The 17005-nt window shown below is 43.6% G+C and overlaps 1 protein-coding gene and 1 non-coding gene across 3 annotated transcripts in view; one reads left to right on the top strand and one right to left on the bottom strand.

The window, feature by feature from the left end:
• Positions 1 to 17005, top strand: part of FBP2 (fructose-bisphosphatase 2) — a 34114-nt gene that overhangs the window by 3963 nt on the left and 13146 nt on the right. For both annotated transcript variants that reach the window (XM_047700817.1, XM_047700816.1), the window contains exons 2-3: positions 784 to 946; positions 3195 to 3287. In XM_047700817.1, coding sequence (XP_047556773.1) covers positions 784 to 946; positions 3195 to 3287 — 256 coding nt within the window. The remainder of the gene's footprint in view (positions 1 to 783; positions 947 to 3194; positions 3288 to 17005) is intronic.
• On the bottom strand, positions 16576 to 16713 carry LOC125084181 (small nucleolar RNA SNORA8). The gene has a single exon (XR_007122530.1). It is a non-coding gene; the product is annotated as a small nucleolar RNA SNORA8 (small nucleolar RNA).

Raw genomic sequence — 17005 nt, 5'->3', positions numbered from 1 at the left:
GAAGAGTGTGGGGGTAGGAGGGCAAACTCAGGGGTACCTGTAAGGCAAGTGTGTGTCTGGTGGATTCTGGAGGCGAGACTGGCTGAATGAGGTGAGTGGGACAGGGCTTCCTTGGTGGGACCTCAAGTCCACCGTGGGGAACCTGGGAACTCAGGGTGAGACCAGAGTTATCTGGTTGGTATTTTAGAAGAATCCTGTCCATGAGGGTGGGAACTGGGAGACCTTGCATATGGATATTCTAAAATAAAAAGCTAGATAGAATTTTTCTTACATTGCTTGAAATGGCAATGAAGAACAAAATTAAACTAGTTAATTGTGTCCCCGACTTTCCTTCTTAAGGAACACAGAGCTGTCACGGGGCTATTTTTCATTCAACTCACTGGTCCACTATTTGGGGTAATCAACAGATACTTGAAATTTCCGGGCTGGAAAGCCATGAGCCTTTATTTGTTGGAGTCAGTAATGACAGCAATGTGTCTGAGTTTATGAACTAGCCCTTTCCCTTCTCCTCCCACTGCCGAATGCTGGTTTGTGTTTTATTAAGACTGAGTTCTGGGTAGGGTTTTTGTAAAAATAAGTGGATAGGACCATATATCCCCGAGGTGTAAAGGAAGCAAAATTGAGAATCCCCACTGTGAGTCATGTTACACTTGGTCTGTATAATCTGTATAATTTGGAGACTCTGCAGCCATGAGGGGAAAAGCTGGGATACAATGGCTTCTGGGCTTCTCTGCTGGAGTTTGGATTCCTTTAGTGATTTAATTCAGGCTTTCCTCTTTTTAGGTATGGAATTGCAGGAAGCGTGAATGTGACCGGGGATGAGGTGAAGAAATTGGACGTGTTATCCAATTCTTTGGTGATCAATATGCTCCAGTCCTCCTACAGCACCTGCGTCCTGGTTTCAGAGGAGAATAAAGACGCGATTATCACCGCCAAGGAGAAGAGGGTGAGTGCGGGGCTGGAATGCAGTTCCCCTCTTCACCAGCAGATGGCACTACCGAGTCGGGAAGAATCTTGTTGCTTTGCTTTTCTTTAGTTTCTGGGATTTTCCTTGATTTCTTAAATTCTGTTTTCTGAAAAAAAAAAAAGGATTGCATACTTCTTTAGCTAGAAGTCTTACACTGTCTAGTGAAAAAATTCTATGACAGGGGGTGATTCATTCAGGAAGTAAAACAGTAATTTACTGGAAATGCCTCAGTGGGTGGGGTTCATGTATTTTCATGTGCCCGGAACAAGTGTTGCATTTTTTTTTGTGGCTTCAGAGTCATTAAGTCCAATAAAAAGTAGAGTTCCTGGGAAGAGCACCCATCCCACTTCTATGACCCATTACCCCAACACACACTTCTTCTCCAAGGGAGCTCTGGGTTCGGCAGAGATCTCTTTGCGCCTGACAAACCGTTAGATTCATGTAGGAAAGAAATCATAAGGATTGTGTGCTCTTGCCTTAATACAATGGCAAACCTGGTCAGTGCAGGACATGACTGGGGAGGGTCTGTAGTCATTCTGGTTTCACAAACAGTTCATTAAAGATAGAGGTTTGCTGGTGGCCAAAAATTCAACTTATGCTCAGCTATTAAACAAAATAAATACTGGGACTGGTCCTCGTTTTATACATTGGGTGTTGGAGAACATTTCTTCATAATTAGCTGAGAGGACAGAGCAGGTAAAGCCAAATTTATTAAATACCTGCTGTATACCAGGGACTGTGCAAAGTATTTTACTCTCACTGTGTCACACAATTTATTTTTATTTTTATTTTTTTTAAAGATTTTATTTATTCATTTGACAGACAGAGATCACAGTAGGCAGAGAGGCAGGCAGAGAGAGAGGAAGGGAAGCAGGCTCCCTGCCGAGCAGAGAGCCCGAAGTGGGGCTTGATCCCAGGACCCTGGGATCATGACCCGAGCAGAAGGCAGAGGCCTTAACCCACTGAGCCACCCAGGCGCCCCTGTGTCACACAATTTAAACTAAACCACGCCGATCATTTTCAATGTTCAGCTCCCACTGAAACCCCCCCAATGATCTCTCCAATCTAATTCATCATTTTCCCCACCAGTTGACCCAAGCCATACAGGTCTTAGTGCTAGTTCTTGAATATTCCATGCCTACTTCCATGCCAGCTCCTTGAGCATTTTCCAGCATGTTCCAGACGTTCAGCAGATATTTGTGGAAAGCATGCGTGCCTGAATGAATGGGCTCACTTGAATTATGTACAGGGAGAATGGGGAATTTCCAAATTTATGGATTATCCCACTTTTTACCCACCCTCACCCCCACTGAGCAAGGAATAAAAAAGAAATAAAGGTCAGCTTAAGCTAAGGCATTACTCAGCAGAAAGTCAGGGAGAAGTAATTTTAGTGGTGAGAGAAATGACTCCCATCTTCCTTGATGTTCTACTATCCATGTGGAATTAGCCAGGAGACTCCGATCCCTATCACTACAGCTCCCCTGGAACCTTGCACATAGGAGGCCTGTAAAAAGTATCTGGTGATTTCTTTCTATGGAGTGACAGCTGGAGCAGCCTGTGCAGCAGTGGGGTGAGCTACAAAGATCCCACCCACTCTGTCTTCTGGTCTTCACGTAGGTCAGGTGGGTCGGCTGCAGCAAAACCTGGGACAGTATTTTCATTCCTATGACTATTTATGGATACTAGTTCTCTTAGACAGATCCAGAGGCTCTGGAATGTTGTTCTGAGGTTTTCCAAAGTCTTTTGGCAAAAATGCTCCAAAAGGAGGAAAGCCTTTCTGCAGAGAGGTTCAGAAAGAGTCATGAATAAATCTATAACCGACCTTACCACGGCTATGGATAGAGCTGGCCCGGGGTTCACCTTCCACTTCTCTACCCCTCTGGGCCAGTTGTCAGTTTCAGACTAGGTTTCCTGTTACACCCTTGGCAGCCCTGAGTCTCCAGGGGGCCGGGGAGGGCAGAGCCAGAGGAAGCGAGGAGGTGGATGGGACCTGGATCGCCCCATATGGGCATCAACGCATTGGTCTACGGGAAGGTTGGTCCTGGGCTTAGGATTCATAGATGCCGATATATTTTGCCACCCTTAGTAATTGCATTTTTTTGGTAAGGATAACCCTTTGCTCTCAATCACTTTTTGATGTAGTGTTACCTGCCATTTACAGTCATTTACATGGAGTGTGTTGTTTGAAAGGGGACCAATCAGGTGGTTCTTCTCTCTGTGCATTTAGGGGAAGTATGTGGTCTGCTTTGACCCACTGGATGGATCTTCTAACATCGACTGCCTGGCCTCCATTGGAACCATTTTTGCCATCTACAGGAAGGTGAGTAGTTGGTCTGATCTTTAATGTCTCCTCCCTCTAGGAGTTTCTGGAAGGTTGCTGGGCTGGGAGCCACGAGTTTGGAGTTCTAGTCTCTGTCCTCCCACTAACCAGTCAGGCCACTGTAGGCAAACCATAGCTCACTCGGTCTTGGGATCCTCACTGGAAGAACTGAGCTGGTACTTTCCTACTACCCTCTTCACCGCCTCGGTGGGATGGTAACATCAGAGGACAGATGGGGCCTGGTTTTGAAAATCTGGTTGTGACACAAATATCAGACGTGGTATTAGGTTCTTGGTGGCATTTGAGGACTACTCTGCTTCTTCGTTATGTTTCTCAAATCTTATTGTATTGATTTTCTATTGCTGCTGTAACAATTGGCCACATGTTTAGAGGCTTAAAACAGCGCCCACTTATTGTCTACTGTTCTGTAGGTCAGCTGTCTGACGGGCATGGCTGGGTTCTCTGCTCGCATCTTATAAGGCCAAGATCTGTGTGTCAGCCAGCCTGGGCTCCTCCTGAGAAGCTGGGAGTGGGGCAGTTTGCTCTCAGGTTTGGTTAGCCTGTTGTCAGAATTCAGTTCCATTCTGTGGTAGGATGGAAGTCCCCAGCTTTTTTTTTGGCTGGCTGATGCTGGGGCCATTCTCAGCTTCTAGAAGCTTCTTAGATTCTGTGTTTTATGACTCTTGTGTCCTTAAAGGTAGCAAAGGCAGGCCAAGTCTTACTCAGACTTCAAATCTCTCTGATATCCCCACTTTGCTTCATCTCCCCTGGCCTCAGCCACAGAAAGTTCCCTGCTTTTAAAGGCTTATTAGAGGGGCGCCTGGGTGGCTCAGTGGGTTAAAGCCTCTGCCTTCGGCTCAGGTCATGATCCCAGAGTCCTGGGATCGAGCCCCACATTGGGCTCTCTGCTCAGCCGGGAGCCTGCTTCCTCCTCTCTCTCTCTCTCTGCCTGCCTCTCTGCCTACTTGTGATCTCTGTCTGTCAAATAAATAAATAAAAAATCTTTTAAAAAAAAAGGCTTATTAGATTAGATTGGGCTGGGGTGCCTGGGTGGCTCAGTGGGTTAAAGCCTCTGCCTTCAGCTCAGGTCATAATCCCAAGGTCCTGGGATCGAGCCCTGCATCGGGCTCTCTGCTCAGCAGGGAGCCTGCTTCCTCCTCTCTCTCTGCCTGCCTCTCTGCCTGCTTGTGATCTCTGTCTGTCAAATAAATAAATAAAATCTTTAAAAAAAAAAGATTAGATTGGGCCCATCTAGGTAATCCATTATGATTTATTTTAAATTGGTGGCCCTAATTATATCTGGAAGTCCCTTGTGCCAAATAATGCAACACGGTCACAGATTCTGGGGATTAGGATCTCTTTGGGGCCTTTGCCTACTGCACATACCCAACAACAGAGAGGATTTGATGGCTTGGTTTGTGACCATCCTGTATCACCAGAGACTTCACAGCGACCCGCATAACCCACACCGGATCACAATTTGAGGATCAGTCCTCACTCCAGTCAGGATGGCTGGGCTCTGCCCTGGGGGCTTTCAGGCAGAAGGGAGACCAAGGCTGCTGGATGGTCTTAAGGATTGTTCTTTTGGGTAATCTTCCCCCCAGGCTGGTTGTGGAGGCCCCCACCCATGCCGCTGTCTCCACAGCACACATTCTGTCCACTAAACTACTTGTGATCAAATCGCGGGCATCACTGACTTTCTGTGCTACGATTCGGCTCTAATTCTGTAATGTGCATGTGATTCACTTTCTCTGAGTGTTTTCCTTACTGCTCTTGATGATAAACGTGGGGGAAAGATTGGGTCTGTCCCATGTCATCTAATGTGTTGTCTGTAGATACTGCTATTTGAAGATATTTCTACTTGGCCGATGGTTGTTCAAAGAAAGAGGCCAGAATTTGATTTTCAAGGGGCAAACACTTAGCAGAAAACTAACCTTAGCAGGATATGTGAATTAGTCTAAGCTTCTTTCTGAGGAGTACGTCGAGGAGCATGAGTGGGCTCTGCTACTCCTGTCTTGGAGAACCAAATGGAGGCCAAGCCAGCCTGGACTGGAGGGAACCTCTGAGAATTTTGTTTTCCCACTTGGTGCTTCTCTCTTTTTTTCCTGCAAAGAGAGCAAAGGAGACTTTTGTTGAGGGGGCAGGCAAGAATGACCACAGACACTTTCTCTGGCATTTGAGAGAGTGAAAGACTAAGGTGATGTTTTGAGGTCAAGCAAAAATGAGCTGGTGAATAAAGGAGCTTTGCTTCTCCCTTTAAGGTACAGCTTAGAGAGAAAAATAAAGGGATGGGTGGTGTGATCTTCATGAGATGCCAAAAAAAGATACCAGTTGTACCTTTGAGGTGGTTTTAAGCGTTGACTTTTTCATTATGGCGAATACTATGGACTACAGATCATGAGTTGGCCACGTTCTGCCCACCTATAAGCACCGAGCCCCTGGCTCAGCCCTCGCCTCAGCCCGTGAGGCAGGTGCACATACTGCCATCACTTTCTTACTGGTGAACAAACTGAAGCACAGAGAGAATCGCCAGTCGGGACTCAGCAAGTCAGGTGTTCAAACGGGCTCTCCAGCTCCTCCCATCAGGCTTTACATAGCTTCTCACCCCCCTCCAGCTTCACTGAGATACAGTTGACATATAACACTGTATTAGAATCGGTGAACGACATAGTGATTTGAGATCTGTATGTATATATGTCCATATACATACAGATACATATATACATACATACATATACATAAAATAAATATGTATTTTTTTCTGGTCATGAGAACTTTTATGATCCACTCTCATAGCAACTTTCAAATATACAATCACTATTGTTAACTATAGTGACCATGCTGTACGCTACATCCTTAGGACTTATGCATCGAAAAACCGGAAGTTTGTATCTTTTAGTCACCTTCAACCCTCTGCCCCTCACCATTCTGCCCCTGCCTCTGGAAACTACCAGTGTTTCTAGAAAAAAACCACAGGAGAATATCTTCATGCTTTTGGGGAAGGTAAATATTTCTTAAACAAGAGATAGAAAGCAATAACCATGAAAGAAAAGGCTAATTAACTGTACTTCATTAAAATTAAGGACTTTTGTTCATCAGAAGACAAAATTAAGAGAGTGAAAAGGTAACCACAGACTGGCAGAAAAGATTTTCAAGACATCATTCCAAAAAGAGACCTCTATGTAGAATAAGTAAAGAACTTCTACAAATGAATTAAATATACCATTATCTCATCAAAGTGCTGGGCAAAGATTCGAACAGGCACTTCACTGAAGAGAGTTTTTTCCACAACTGATTAATAATAAGCACAAGAGAGATACTCGACATCATTGGTCATCAGGGAAATGAACATTAAAACAGTGAGACATCATTCACTCCACAAGAATGGCTAAAATGAAAAGTGCGTACCAAGCGTTGATGAAGAAACTGGGAATCGTACATTGTTGGTGGGAGCAAAAATAGCACAAACACTTTAGAAAGTTGGGATGGTACCTGCTGATGATTAACGTAGAGTCATACCTTATGGTCCAACAAATCCGCTCCTGGTACGCACCCAAGATAAGTGAGTGCTCGTGTCCACCCAAAGACACGGATAAGTAATCCGTAATAGCCCCTGGTGGGCAAACAGAGCCAAACTGTGTATCAGCATTAGAACGGATAAATGAATTGTGATGTATTCATACAACAGAAAACTACATAGCAATGAAAAAGAACAGAACACTGACATGTGCAAAAACACAGATAAAATTACAAAGACATAATGTTGTGAAGCAAGCCAGATACAAAAGAACACTTGCTTTAGGATTTCATTAAATGAAATTCCAAAACAGGCAAAGGTGATTATTCTTTTGATATCCACAGGATAAAGGGCAGGGTAGAGGTTACCTTTGGATTGTGATTGAGGAGAGTGCAAGAGTCTCTCTAGGTTGTTAGAAATGTTCTGTAATGGGGCACCTGGGAGGCTCAGTCAGTTAGTTGTCTGCCTTTGGCTCAGGTCATGATCCCAGGATCCTCCCTGCTCCATGGGGAACCTGCTTCTCCCTCTCCCTCTGCCTGTGGCTCCCCCTTCTTGTGCATGCTCTTGCTTTCTCTATCAAATGGATAAATAAAATCTTAAAAAAAAAGAAATGTTCTGTAAATTGATCTTGGTAGTTGCATAAGTGTATATTACATGTATGTAAAAACTCATTGAACTATACAATCAGATGTGTGTGCTTTGCTATGTGTAAGTTGTACCTCAATAAAAAGAAAAATGGCCTACTTTTCCATACCCACTACCACCAAACAGAGTGAACCTTTGCAATTCCCATTAACTTTACTGGTAAGTGGCCATAGGATGCATCCCTTCCTTTACATGTGACAGATTTAGATGTTTTATTGGGATAGAAATAAAAAGGTCAGAGAAAGATAACACTAAATTGTTTGCCAACTACTCCGAGATTTCCTGAGAAGAGTGTCATAGCAATAGAGATGACTAATGTGAAGTAGATCTTTGAAGTCTCAAAGCCAGAAAAAAAAATGAGTCTTTCTTTTTTTCATGAGCTTAAATAAATTATAGATGGGTTAACAAATTTCATGGAGAAATAAAACATAGAAGACTATTTGACTGGCTTTGTCTTGATGTAGGAGAAATCCTATCTAACCATAAAGATAGAGAAGAAGGGGCACCTGGGTGGCTCAGTGGGTTAAGCCGCTGCCTTCGGCTCAGGTCATGATCTCAGGGTCCTGGGATCGAGTCCCGCATCCGGCTCTCTGCTCAGCAGGGAGCCTGCTTCCCTCTCTCTCTCTCTTTCTCTCGGCCTGCCTCTCTGTCTACTTGTGATCTCTCTCTCTGTCAAATAAATAAATAAATAAAATATTAAAAAAAAAAGATAGAGAAGAAAATAATTTGGGCTGTAATGAATAATATATATACATATATTTATTTATTTATAAAAATTTTATTTATTTATTTGAGAGAGAGAGGATGCACGAGCAGTGGGGGAGGGAAAAAGGGCAAGGGAGAATCAGGCTCCCCACTAAGCAGGGAACCCAATGTGGGACTTAATCCCAGGACCCTGGGATCGTGACCTGAGCCAAAGGCAGATGCTTAACTGATTGAGCCACCCAGGTGCCTGAATAATTTTAATTACCAAAAAATTGCACTGCAAAAGAAAAGGGCACTGTAAGTAAAATTAAAAGACAGATGGCACTTGAGGAAAATAGATTTAACACATATAAGGCATTACTACCTCTCATATGTAAAAATGTATTACAATAATCAACACAAAGACAACTACACTGGGAGAAAAATGCACGAATACATGAAAAGGGCAACTTACAAAATAAGAAATAAAAATGGCTAAGAAGCCTATGAGTTTACATTGTTAACTATAAAAAAATGGAAATTAAACAAAAGAAATGTAATTTTTTTTAGCCATCGAATTGACCAAGTTGAAAAGATAGTGTTCTCTTATAGTCATCAGACTGGATTAAAGCAAATGCTTTGGGTTGCCTGGATGGCCCGTCAATTAAGTATCTGACTCTTTTTTTTTTTTTTAAGATTTTAAAATTTTATTTATTTGACAGAGAGAGAGAGAGAGAGAGATCACAAGTAGGCAGAGAGGCAGGCAGAGAGCGGAGGGGAGGCAGGCTCCCTGCAGAGCAGAGAGGCTGTTGTGGGGCTCGATCCCAGGACTCTGAGATTACGACCTGAGCCAAAGGCAGAGGCTTAACCCACTGGACTACCCAGGTGCCCCAAGTATCTGACTCTTGATTTTGGCTCGGGTCATAAGTGCTGAGCGTGGAGCTTACTAAAGATTCTGTCTCTCCCTCTTCCTCTGCCCCTCCTCCAACCCCAACACACTCCCACTGGTGCATGTGCATGTGCTCTCTCTCTCTCTCTAAAAAAAAAAAAAAAAAAAACCACAAAGAAACAAAAAAAACAACAAATGCTTTTATCACTGATCGTAAAGTTGCAAGTTAATGCAACCTTTCTGAGGGTCAACTCTTCAATATGTATTAATAGTCTTCTACCCAATAGTTTCATTATTTGGAATTTCTCTTCAAAGAATAATCAGAGAAACACATTTTTAAAATTTATTTTAAATTTTCAAATTTTTAAATTTTTTTTTAGGGAAACACATATTTGTATACTAGATTGTTCATCTCAAAGTTGTTTTGGTATTTTAAAAAATGAGGAGACATCAAAAGAAAAATAAAGGAATACTGTAAACACCTGCACACACATAAATCTGACAACTCAGATGAAATGGAGCAATTCCTCAAAAATCACACTCTGTTAAGAGAATGAACACACAAGCTACAGCATGAGAGAAGATATTTGTAAACCAGTCTGACAAAGGACTCCTTTTTAGAACATAAAAGTGCTCTCAAAACTCAATAGTAAAAAACTCTGAACAATCCAATTAGAACATGAGACATGAAGAGACATATCACCAAGCAGGTGAAAATGAGTCTTTTGGCAAATAAGCACATAAAAGGATGTTCAACATCGCTAGCTATTAGGGAAATGTGAAGTGAGACCATGATGAGACATCACTACACACCCAATAGAACCCATAAAATATAAAATAGTGACAATACCAAATGTTGGCAAGGATGCAGAGAAATGCTGTCCCTCATGTGTTGTTAGTGGAAATGTAAGTGACACTGCCACTTGGGAAAAATTTGGCAGTTTCTTCATTTATTCCAGAGAAATGAAGACTTATGTCCACATACAAACCTGCATGTTCGTGACAGCTTTATTTGTAATCGCCCACAACCAGAAATAGCCCAAACATCCTACCATAGGTGAGTGGTTGAGCAATGATACATCTCTACCATGAGGAAGCATTCAGCAATAAAATGGGATAAACTATCCATACATGTAACAACTTGGGTGGATCTCAAGGGTATCATGCTGAGTGAAAAAAGGTAATTTTGAAAGTTCACAAAATGTATGATCCTATTTATGTAACCTTCTCTAAAAGACATATTTGCACAGGGGCACCTGGGTGGCTCAGTCTGTTGAGCATCCAGCCCTCCTTTTTGGCTCAGGTAGTGATCTCATGGGTTGTGGGATCATCTCCTGCATCTGGCTCAGGCTCAGCAGGGAGTCTGCTTGAAAGATTCTCTCCCTCTGTCCCACTCCCCACGTCCCCCATGCTCCCTCTATCTCTAATAATAAATAAACAAATCTTTAAAAAAATACATACTTGTACAGCTGGAGTAAGATCAGTGGCTAACAGGGGTTAGGAATGGCAGGGTGAGGAGGTTGGGTGTGACCGTAAAGGAGTAGCATGAGGGAGATTTCTCTGCGTGGTGGGATAGTTCTGTATCTGTATCTGTATCTGTATCTGTATCTACATATGTGATAAAATGGCAAAGAGTGACACATGGACTTAATACCAATGTCAGTTTCCCAGTTTTGATATTGTACCGTAGTAAAATGTATGCCATGAAACTACTGAGGGAAATTGGGTGAAAGGTACCGGGGCTCTCTGTACTATCTACACAACTTCCTGCGAATCTATCATCATTTTAAAACAAAGTTTAAAAAATTTCAGGAAAAAAAAATCTAAATTTTAAATAAGAGGTTGATTAAATTTAGAAATGCCTATGCAATTGCCTGCCCAGCCTGCTCCTGAAAAAGTATGTATGCATACTTTTAAAAATGTATATTTTATATATATTTTTTATATTTATATATATATTTTACATATATTTATATATATATGTGTGTATGTATATATAGGTACATATATTATATATATGCATGTGTATAAACTTGCATGTGTATTTGTGTGTGTCTCTCAACTGAGTGCAAAAACCATGGGCCAGATTGTACCTAGTGGTAGGAAAACAGGCATGAACAAGACAGTCAGAGAAGTGACATGGGTCCAGATGGGGCAAGGGTGGAGTTGGGGGACCAGGCAGGAGGTGAAGGTCACTTGGGGTGAAGTGGTGGTGGGAGGATGGAGAGAGGGCCATGGAGCTGAGAAGGGAGGTGCTAGGAATGACTGGTCTTCGTGACTTGAGAGGAAGGCATGGGTGAGGGCAAGGAGGATGGTCAGCGAAAGGGAGGGGCTGGCGACTCTTGGGTTTCTACTGAGCAAATGACAGTGCCATTTGCTGAGACAAGAAGTAATGAGAGCAGAGCAGAGATTTGGGGGGTGAGATGGGACAGGCAAATTCCATCTTGAGTTGGAGGTATTTACGGGATACTGACTAGGGTTGTCTGGTGGGCAGTGACTCCAAGGCTGTGCTCTCAGGGATCATCGGTAGGTGCATAGGGCTTTGAACTCTGGTTGTGGGTGAGATCTCCAAGGAGTGCATAGACTGAGAAGAGAGCTTCATTGATTAGGGTTCTGGTATAAATGGCAGGAGTGGATTAGGAAACTCTAAGGCAGGAATATGGCAGCTTCAGAGAAGGCTGGGACCAGAAAAGAGTCTCTTATCTTGCCTTCCTGCCATGTGGCCACTTTACTCTTTCCTCTCTCTGTGAATCAAATTTTCTCTGGTTCTCTGGCTAATGGGAGCCCACAGCTACACCAGGTTGACATGAACCAGAGTGTTCTAGCCCCAAGTCTGGATTTCTGGAGCAGACTCTGATTGGGCCAGGTTGAGTCAGACATTCATCCCAGCCCTCATTGAATTTGTCTCACAGCAACTTAGAGTACCCACTTTGGATAAGAAAGTGTGTCTTGCACTGGTTAGATACCCCAAGGGTGGGCAGGAATCAGGAGGAGCCCCTACATTTAAGGGATCAGAGAAATAGGAGGTAGCAAAAGCAAGTAAGAAGGCACAGCTAGAGACACCTGGGTGACTCAGTTGGTTAAGCAGCTGCTTTCGGCTCAGGTCATGATCCCAGGGTCCTGGGATCGAGTCCCACATTGGGCTCCTTGCTCGGCGGGGAGCTTGCTTCTCCCTCTGCCTCTGCCTGCCACTCTATCTGCCTGTGCTCACTCTCTCTCTCTCTCTCTGACAAATAAATAAATAAAATCTTTAAAAAAAAAAAAAAAAGAAGGCACAGCTAGAGAGTTCGAAAGGCCATGAAAGGTTCCTGGATGCAATTCCAACATGGGGGTGAGGTAGGGTCCCCACACTGCACCAAGCAATTCTCAGACACTGGCAGGTGTCCAAGAACTCAACTCTTTTCTGACACTATCTACCCAGAGATAGCATCAGATTCCAGGGGCGAAGGGCTCATTCTTACAAGGCAACCCCAGGCTATTATCTGTATTGTATTTCTGACCAACGTGCTATAGATTGGAAGTCCTAATGACCGCCCTCCGCCTCATCCACCCCCCTGCCACTCAATCCAGATGCCAGTTGCAAGCCCTGTTATTATGTGTGCTTCTGACCAACTAGCTAGAAATCAGAGGTTCCCAAGACCCTCTCCTCAGGTCTGATTAATTTGCTAGAGTAGCTCACAGAACTCAGAGAAATATGTTGCTAGATCACCAGTTTATTATTAAGGGATATAACTCAGGAAGAGCCAGATGGAAGAAATGCCTAGGGGAGGGTATGGGGAAAGGGTGCAGAGTATCCCTGCCCTCTCTAGGCACACCACTTTCCCTGAACCTCTGGGTGTTTACCAGTCCAGAAATTCTTCCAACTCTGTCCTTTTCAGGTTTATGGAGGCTTCATTACATAGGCTTGACTGATTAAATCATTGGCCACTGGCAATAGATTCAATCTCCATCCCTTACCACCTTTGCAGGGGGTGAGGTCGAAAGTTCCAATTTTCTAATAATTACAGAGCTTGGTTCTCCTGGCAACAAGCCAGCTTCCTTCCAGTGGCGTCGGAAAGTCATTCATCAGCATGACAAAGACATTTTATCATTCTCAACACTTAGGGAAGTCTGAGGGTTTTGGAAACTGTGAGCCAGGAACTGTGGGTGAAAACGAAATATATAGGAGAAATGCATTTCAGTCATCTGAATGTGCAAATAGATATTTCTTATAAATCACAAAATTGGAAGTCGGAAAAGAGGGAGGTGGACAGATGCTCAGGAGAGACCCATATCAAGATGGAGACAGCAGCCAAGAGACCCCACATTGCCCAGAGGTAGGGTAAGGAGGACTGGACCTTGTGCTCCTGAAGTGGTAGATGGGTCATATCTGGGAGGCTGCAGTGGGGGCAGAAGACAGATAGCTAGTGTAGACAGGCATTCTAGACTCACAGACCTAGATGAAAATAGAGATAGGGCAATGGCTAGAGGGAAGTCTTGAGATCTAGAAAGTATTTTTCTTATTTCTGTGGGCCAGAGGGTTCCACCTGTTATTAGAAGCCAGTGAAGCCAGTGGGAAAGGCGTGGTTCCCTTCAAGCCCCAGCACAGAGCCCAGAGGGCCACAGGGAGGGTGCTAGGCTGTGTGGGGACTGCAAGACCCCAGCTCAGAGGAAGGATAGCCTGTGGTCAGGGAGAAATCAGCAGGACAGAACTCTGGTTTCCTACACAGAAAATGTGGTCATTCTGGTGGCCGAGTGAAGGTGTTTCAGAAGCTTCGATGGTGAAGACTAAAGATTTTAGTAAAAAAAAAACAAACCTTCCACTTTTCTAAAGATTCTTGAGAGCTCATGCTTTAGAGCTGTGGTTCCCAAACTGGCATGCCCCAGAATCACCTGCAAGCTTTCCGGAGGCCCAGAGTTTCTGACTCCATAGCCTGGTTGGGGGAGCGGTGGGGGGACTAGTATTTATACTTCTAACAAGATCGCAGGGGATGCTGATGCTGCTGTTCTTCTCTGAGAGTCTGCTCCAGGGCCTGGTTCTCAGAATGCGTACATGGCCAGGAATTAAAAACAAGGCCAATTTATTGAACACATGAGAAAGTCAGGTGGAAATGTAATTAGTTGCAAGAAAAAAAGTTATTTGAAAGAATGTAAGATGGGAAGATAAAGACTATTAAAAGGAAATTAGCTTTGGGGCACCTGGGTGGCTCAGTAGGTTAAGTCTCTGCCTTTGGCTTAGGTCATGATCCCAGGGTCCTGGGATCGAGCCCCGCATTGGGCTCTCTGCTCAGCGGGGAGCCTGCTTCTCCCTCTCTCTCTGCCTGCCTCTCTGCCTGCTTGCGATCTCTGTCTGTCAAATAAATAAATAAAATCTTTAAAAAAAAGGAAATTAGCTTTTTTTTTTTTTTTGAGATAGAGACTGCACACGAGAGAGAGAGGGAGGGAGGGAGAATCTTAAGCAGGCTCTGTGCTCAGTGCAGAGCATGATGTGGAGCTCGATCTCATGACTCTGAGATCATGACCTGAGCAGAAATCAGAAGTTGGCTTATATATAGAATGGAATATTACTGAGCCATCAGAAGGAATGAACACCCACCATTTGCTTCGATATGGATGGGGCTGGAGGGGATTATGCTAAGTGAAATAAGTCAAGCAGGGAAAGATAATTATCATATGGTTTCACTCATATGTGACACATAAGGAATGGCATGGAAGATATTAGGGGAAGGGAGGGAAAACAGACGGGGAAAAATCAGAGGGAGATATAAACCGTGAGAGACTATGGACTCTGGGAAACAATCTGAGGGTTTCAGAGGGGAGAGGGATGGGGAATGGGGGATGTGGTAGCCCAGTGATGGGTATTAAGGAGGGCACGTAGTGTAATGAGCACTGAGTATTAAATGTAAATAATGAATCATGGAACACTACATCAAAAACTAATGATGTACTAGATGGTGACTAACATAACATAATATTAAAAAAAAAAAAAAAAGAAACCAAGAGTAGGACACTTAACAGATTGAGCCACCCATATTCCATGACAGTGTGGAGAAGGATTCTGGTTTAGCATTGGGAGATGTGGGTCCATCCCAGCTTTATCACTCAATTGTTTCAAAATGTGTGGGTACCCCTCCTGACCTCCATCCCTTCACTTTTAAATGAGGACTAGGGAGAGTCTCCATTGTTTCACAAAAGCATGAGGATGGGAAAGTACTCTGAAAAAGATAAAGCCCCATATAAATATAAATTACTATTTTACCCTGAAGAAGTTGTTCTTCAGCATAATATTTATGCTAAATATTAGCATAATTGACATATTTTTGATGTGTGTCTAATATTCTGGCTCAATATTGTTGTTCTGGTTCCTATTTACATAATCACCAGTGTGTCTTCATAACTTCAATGGTATTTCCTTCACCTCCACCGCTTTGCAATTCTCTGGAATTTTCTGCTCAGCAGGGAATCTCCAGGCAGTATTTCTGGACTGGCCTTTTAGCCTAAATCCACTTGCATCTAGAGAGAACAGAGCATCTAATTAAACAGCAGAGGAAGCTGTGCTGGAAAACAGAAAGTGGGGAATAGAACGGCTCAGAAGCAGCGAGGCCAACCGTTCGTATTTAAGCCTTGCACACCGAGCACCACGCTCCTTGGGTATGACAGGCTCTGGGAAAGTGAGTTTGGAGCCTCAGCTTGTCACATTTGTCACAGCTATTTGCTATGTGAGCTGAATCCATCTGGGTCTTCTGATTTGAAGAGTTGATCGAAGTCTGCCCATTCGCCTCTCCTTCCAAGCTCCTGTCACATCTGCCACCACAGGGATGTTAGGGGCCAGGGCCAGCCCCAGAGCTAGTCCAGAATTCTCCCCCATCCCTGAAGGCTTTGCTGTGAAGCCAGAAGCCCGGATGAAGGTGAGGAAAGAGCAGGGCATGCCTCCTCTCCTTCCCGCTCCCCAACTCAGCTCTCACAGCAGAGCCCAACAGTGTGCTACTCGTTTTTCCAAAGTAATCAGGTGAGTTGTTCAAACATTCAGGCCTGAGTGTTGCATCTACACAATCCAGATGATAAAGATGTTTCCCTCCAAGGGCTGTTGAGCACATACAATGGGATAGGGCACAAGATCAGAGCTTCACGACCTTGGTTGCTGTAACAGTTAAGGAGCCTGGCTTATAATTTTTTTTTTTTTTTTTTTTTATTTAAAGCCAATAAATTTTTATTTAAGGAGTTTTTACATGTGATTCTTCCACTGCCAGTCACTGCTCATCACCATAGTTCCTCCAAAGTTAGAATCATAATCTTCAAAACAGCCCTTTTAAAAAGAACTTGATCAATCCACAGTTGTCACTGTCACTCCAGAGTTCTTTCAGCTGGGTTTCTTGCTTCTCCATTTGAATATGGACATACTTTAAGAACTCCCCACCTGTAATCTTTGGTATCCAATGTCTTTACTTCAGGGCCCTGTTTAGGGTCTGAGTGTGGATCTGCCTGGTTCTCAATTTCAAACATCCTAGAAAAAGAGAAGCATTACTTCCTCTTGAAAATTATCTCAAGCTGAACAGTATGAAAAACTGTAAGAATACTGTTTCAATAAAAATACCAGGTTTAACATGCACGAAGCCAAGAAAACCAACGATGCCAGATACTGAGTTTCTATGGCACTGTCCTTTGAACACTCAGCAGGAATGAGCTGCTGAGGGCAGATACCATGCAGTGCGACCTGGCTTATAATTTTTAAGAGGGCCTGTGGTTTTAGCATTTTGGGGTGCTTTTTGGCAGGATGCTGATGGATGTGCTCAGAAAACAGCAAGGAGTCCAAGAATGGTCTCTGCAATGGCTTGGCTCGAACCGTTTGTTACCATGGCAATGCGTTCCCTCCAGATGCATTGGCCTCAGCTCAAAATTCTAAGGAGTGCATTTCCTTCAGTGGTTCAAGGAGATCTGAAGCCCAGGCCTCTGGTAGAGTGTTCTGTCCAGAGACGATAACACCCTATGTTTCTCTTTTCTCTT

The sequence above is a fragment of the Lutra lutra genome, chromosome 13, assembly GCF_902655055.1.
Source record: "Lutra lutra chromosome 13, mLutLut1.2, whole genome shotgun sequence".
Taxonomy (NCBI): Eukaryota; Metazoa; Chordata; class Mammalia; order Carnivora; family Mustelidae; genus Lutra; species Lutra lutra.
This window is presented reverse-complemented; position numbering and strand designations above follow the sequence as displayed.